Source organism: Pan troglodytes, chromosome 12 (assembly GCF_028858775.2).
Source record: "Pan troglodytes isolate AG18354 chromosome 12, NHGRI_mPanTro3-v2.0_pri, whole genome shotgun sequence".
In the NCBI taxonomy this organism is placed as follows: domain Eukaryota; kingdom Metazoa; phylum Chordata; class Mammalia; order Primates; family Hominidae; genus Pan; species Pan troglodytes.
In genome coordinates this window covers 53,415,145-53,421,144 of record NC_072410.2, presented here as the reverse complement: position 1 = coordinate 53,421,144, position 6,000 = coordinate 53,415,145, and the positions used below count along the sequence as shown (strand labels likewise).

The following is a 6,000-nucleotide window of genomic DNA, read 5'->3' as shown; positions in this document are numbered from 1 at the left end:
GTCTTGCTACTCACTGACCTTAAATATTATCCTTTCTTTTGCAACTATCAATTCACTTAAAAGTTTTAATCATTGCATACCCTGTAAACTTCCTATAAACAATATGTTATTGCAAAATGTTTTAAAAGATGTGAGAAAGTATCTGTGGAGTTTGGTATCAGAAAGGGCAGAGCCTTTGTTTTATCTAACGATTCTTTCCCAAACTGGGAAGTTCGGGTAGAGACAGTGGCTTTTGGTAATATTTAGGCAGTGATTTCTTATTCTTAAAATCAACAGTAATGAATAAAGTTTTGACATCAGAAATGTTTACAACTAAAGTAGACATTGATTACATTCTTAGTACAATACAATTTTTAACATAACTACAAATGTGTATACACTTCAAATATTAGCAAATTGCTTCAAAATGAAATTCTAAGCAAGTTTTTGGTAATTTATTCACAGTTCAGGCTTACTCACTGGACTTAACGACATGAGGAAGAAATGACCAACTGGCTCAGTAAACTAAACATTCATTTCAAAAATCACAAAACTGAAACAAAGCAAAGATGATCCTAAAATTTCCACTTCTCAAGAAGTGTAATTTAAACAAATACCAAAAGCTTTATTTAAGCAAAATCACATTCAACCACAAAACATTCAAAAAGCTAACAGGATCATTTCTACATTCATTCTGAAAACAGTGTAGTAAGAAAGGTAATTTGAGAATTTCCAAAGATGTTCTCGCTAGCCATTATTTATGGTAATTACATAACATTTTGATGTCAAGCTATTACAGACTTAAAAGTTAATATAGCATAATTTTACAATAGTGCTTTCACTATGATTTTTATTTTAACCCTGGATATTATTGGTTTGAAGCTAATATTATCAGTCCTATTGGTTGTCACTGTCACAGATCTGAAGATACGTTTAAATTCATCAAGCTAGGAAGATATCAAAATATTAACAATCTTCAAGTATAGTGAGAAAAAAACTGATTTAAGTGTTAGCATTTCTAAACTTGAGACTCTAACAGTAAAAACAAAGTAATCTGAAACCTGTTTCCATGGGTAAAACACTCTGCCTGGTATTCTTGTACACAAAATTTACTAAATATGTGAATATCATAAAATGAAAATATCACTCCCTTCAATTTCTTTGGCCTTCACAAATTCAATGTGACTATGATCCTTTTCAATAATACTTTCAATGACATTGTGCTTCTTTAGAAAAATCACTTAAGTTGTAGCATACAATAGTTAACATTAGTTCTTTTATTGCTATGGTATATGCTAATTTTTTTAAAAGGGGAAAAAAAACCCAAAGAACTTATTAAAATGTTTGTTAAAGCAAACATTTCAATTGGTTTCCTTTCTTTGAAGAATAATGGAAATAAATGTCAGAGGAGTATTACTAAGGAGCCAAAACAAACAAACAAAAAAACAAAAAACTCCTTTACTCCCATCCTCAGAACTAACTCAAGACAAGAGATCTGTATTCAAAAAGATAAAACAATCTCATCTCCGTAACTACCTCCTATGAAACCTAAGAGAGAAAACCTGTAATAGCTCTCTTAACCAACAGCCCCATCTGCACATCACCAAGCGCCAGTTCCCTTTGGGTAGCAGTAATGCTTGTTTTTCATCTTTGCATATTAAGGACTGTTGTTAACAGATTTATGGGTCATTTGTAGCTTACTTTGCAAATACCTTTCACTTCTTATGAAACACAATATGCCCCCAAACATGGACCATTATTCAAGTAGACAAAATCACCCACTGACAGCACTTTAACAACCCACCTCCACTCCATCTTCCCATTCTCTCACCCTATGCCTTCCAATGAACCTAGTCTTTGCTAGTGATGAGTCCATCTGGGGACAAATACTGCTTTAAAGATGATGTAATTTTCAATGCCAACCACAGTGACTTTCCCATAATAGGTATTAATAAACACTTGTTGACATAATAAGCTAAAAATAGTTAACATTAATTTTTCTCTTTATCTTTTATTCTTATGGCATAGAATTTATTTTAAAAGACTGAAAAACTGATTCCAATGTGTAATAATCACTTACTGGGCCACATACTAGATGACAGACATGCCTCCCTGCCTAAAAAGGGCTCAAAGGAACTCTCAGTTATACATGAGTGAATTAAAACTTTAAATGTACTACAAGAAAGAACTTTTTATATGAAGGATTCTTTATGTAGAGTATCTTTTTTGAAAAATCAGATTTTCTTATCCTATATTACACTGGTTTTAATTGGGCATGCTCACTTTAGTGGTGTGCCTCATTACAATGTCTCTTTTGTGTTAAGAATTAACTTACAAAAGCATTTAAAAATCACTACATCAAATGGGATAGAGAGTAAGAAGACAGGAGAGAGAGGAGAAACCATGTTTTTTGTTTTGAGTCAGGAGGGTCTCACTCTGTCACTCAAGCTGAAGCACAGTGGCACAATCACAGCTCACTGCAGCCTCAACCTCCCAGGCTCAAGTGATCCTACTACTTAAGCCTCCCAAGTTGCTGAGACTACAGGCACAAGCCATCATGCCCAGCCAATTTAAAAAAAAAAAAAATTTTTTTTTTTTTTTAAGAGAGTCTTGCTCTCTCGCCAGGCTGGAGTGTAGTGGCGTGATCTCGCCTCACTGCAACCTCTGCCTCCTGGGTTCAAGCGATTCTCCTGCCTCCGCCTCCCAAGTAGTTGGGACTACAGGCGCACGCCACCACGCCCAGCTAATTTTTGTATTTTTAGTAAAGACGGGGTTTCACCGTGTTGGCCAGGATGGTCTCGATCTCTTGACCTCGTGATCAACCCGCCTCAGCCTCCCAAAGTGCTGGGATTACAGGTGTGAGCCACTGCGTCTGGCCAAAAAAATTTTTGTAGAGACCAGGTCTCACCATGTTGCCCAGGCTGTTCTCCAACTCTTGAGCTCAAGCAATACTCCCACCTCAGCCTCCCAAAGTGGAGGCTGGTATTACAGGCTGAGCCACTGCACCCGGCAGAGAATCCATGTTTGTTTGGAAAATATCACTTCTTTGTTCTTGATTTTGGTTTTTGATATTCAGTTTAGAACTTACCCTAGCTTTCAGTATATTTGTGTGTGTGTGTACACATGTGCTTTATAGAAAGACACACACAGAGGGAGACAGAGATTATGCAGACTAATGACTGACTTCACATATTAGTTTTAACTTAGAATGCTGAATCATACTTTAAACTATAAGAAATGCTACAAACCCACACAAATTGTGTTTGTAAAATGTTAATATACAAAACATAAGAAATGACACTATACACACACCAGCTGACTTACACAAAATAATCTTAGAAACAAAGTAGATCAATATAGCTATAATAGCCATATATTATATATAATGTAAATAGTGACCCTATTTTATTCTTAAAAAGATCAGGTTTCTAGTCACCGTGTATGAAAGTCCTTCCAAATTACCTCAAAATATAACAAATCTTTCTCTAACCCTAAGACACAAGCAGAATTCTATGCTTCTCTGGCAACAACAATAACTATTAGAAAATCTTAACCTCACCCAGAAGTTAAAACAAGAAAAGAAAGAAAAGAAAGGAAAAAACAGCTTACTTAAATAATTGTGCTAAATAGCTTATCTTCACAATTAAAAAGTAAAAACCTTTGAAAAAGAAGGACTTCACCAAAAACAAACACACTCTCCTATAGCCCTGAAGATCTGGCCAGAAAAGCTCCATTAAGAAATTATTACTCACAATTTTGGGGGTATCAAATAATAACATTCTACTTTAAATATTTTAATCCAAATTGTCAACTTCCATTTCTGACACTTACAAGCTGAACATACCCCAATATCACTTTATTTATATCTTCTTTATTCCTAAATATATTTCAGGGGTAGAGCACAGAAAATACAAAGAGGAAAAATACTTAGGATACAATACTAAGTTTGGTGCCTATCAGTGTAAAGCATACATACCTTTTTCTGAGCTTAGCCTACCACATATACTTAGAGTGAAATGATGAGGTCAGCGACCTGCAAATCTTCCAAACAATCGCAAGTAACTTCCAAACTGGCACTAAGGGACTAGTTTTATGCAACAATGTAAAGAAGGAAAGTTAAAATTAACTACAGGAAATTCTTCCTCGTGACAAAGTTGAAGAGAATACTGAATATATCAATATTAATTAAATAGCAGCTCTGTGTTGTGATTTTAAAGAACAAGATAAAATATGTCATTCAGCGGTCATTTAAAAAATAAAAGACTACAGATACAAGGAAATAAAAACCACTTTTAGGAGATGAAAACACAAAGTAGTAGGATATCCAACATGTACACATCCCATCTTCAAATTTAAAATCATATTGTCAGTTGTCCAAAGCAGCTTGAATTTAAAGTTTGTGCTATAAAATTGTGCAAATATGTTAAGGATTGAGACCCACCAATGCACTACTGTAATATTTCGCTTCCTAAATTTCTTCCACCTACAGATAATAGACAACAAGTCTGAGAAACTAAGGCTAACCAAACTTAGATATAAATCCTACCAATAAAATTTTTCAGTTTTAAGTTTTACAGTTTGATTTAAAAAGAAAACAGAAACAAATTTCAAAATAAATCACATCTTCTCTTAAAACTTGGCAAACCCTTCCCTAACTGTCCAAGTATGAGCATACACTGCCACTGGCTTTAGATACTCCAATTAAATGCACTACTCTTTCACTGGTCTGAATGAAGTATGGTGAAACAAGTACCAATTTTTAGAAACATATTGTCTTCTCAGATTGAAGTGGAGGGTCCAGAAATGCAACACCCAGCATTCTTTAAAGAAAATAATAGCTAGAATCTTTCTGATACAGATTCCAATATAGATTCCATTATTCAAAGTCCTCCACAAATTACTGGGAAAATGTAAGAGGTAACTTCACAAAAATCACATATTGAGTGGAATAATTATAACTGATATATAAATAAGGATTTACTAAAAAAAGGCTTCAAGGGGTGATATTTTAAATCAAGGTTTTAAATACAAAAGGTGTCTTGTGTTGCTTAATCATACAGTTTCGTACATTTTGTATAGATATTCTTCACTCTACAGTCACAGATTTGGCAAGATTCCGTGGGAAATCAACCTGCAAAAAGAAAAGAAAAAAAAGCAAGATTTGAGAGATTATATAGACTGGGGAAGGGGGTGGTTACTATAAGCAAATTATTTTTGTTTATAAAAACAGAAAACAATACATTCATTAACCATCTTTATTACAGACTACAAAGAATTAGATTAGAAAATATAATCACATAATGTGTCCTGAAAAAAACTGAAATTGGTTAGGAAAAAGCATTCTAAAGGTGCCAGTTCACACAGAAAGAGCTACTGTGGTCCTCTACAGAAGTAGTAGCCCTCATAGGGGACACTAAAAACAAAAGCACTATGTTTTGGTTGCCACAATGGCTGAGAAACCAGGAATGCTACAAAGTCTTCAATGTGTGGGACAGTTCCAAACAAAAAAGAATTGTCCTGCCAAATGCCAATAGCTGCCCTGTTAAGAGATAGAGGTTGTATTAAGAAAACAGGTGGAGACTACCCAAGGTGAGTCACAATCTTGGAGGTGAACCCCAAGGTTCCTTCAAGTTCTATGGGTAAGAAGATGTTGTGATGTAACCTACAAATTGGGCCATGAAAATATAACAGGTGACAGATATATATTTGATAGATTTCTCAAACACTATTGTTAAAAATTTAGGAGAAAAAAATCAGATTGTATCCAGGTAAAAAACCATCCCAAGATTTCTGCAGTGGTAGATGACTTACATCATAGCCTCTCAGCACAGCAAGGTGGAAAGCCAGCAACTGTAAAGGGATCACGCTGAGAATGCCCTGCAAGCAGTCCACTGAGTGGGGCACCTTGATTGTTCTTTTTGTGTTCTTAATGGTCTCAGTATCCTCCTTATCACAAATTACCACAGGCCGCCCCTAGGAAAGAAAATCACACACATACACAACATCACTGGTGGGCAAAGG

General features: G+C 34.9%; 1 protein-coding gene across 4 annotated transcripts in view; it reads right to left on the bottom strand.

The window, feature by feature from the left end:
• Positions 1 to 578: 578 nt before the first annotated feature.
• The window catches only part of GFPT1 (glutamine--fructose-6-phosphate transaminase 1), a 66,275-nt gene continuing 60,853 nt past the window's right edge, over positions 579 to 6,000 (bottom strand). For all 4 annotated transcript variants that reach the window (XM_063789764.1, XM_515528.8, XM_063789763.1 and 1 more), the window contains 2 exons: positions 5,791 to 5,952; positions 579 to 5,110 (listed from right to left, as the gene is read on the bottom strand). In XM_063789764.1, coding sequence (XP_063645834.1) covers positions 5,066 to 5,110; positions 5,791 to 5,952 — 207 coding nt within the window. In that variant the 3' untranslated portion in view covers positions 579 to 5,065. The remainder of the gene's footprint in view (positions 5,111 to 5,790; positions 5,953 to 6,000) is intronic.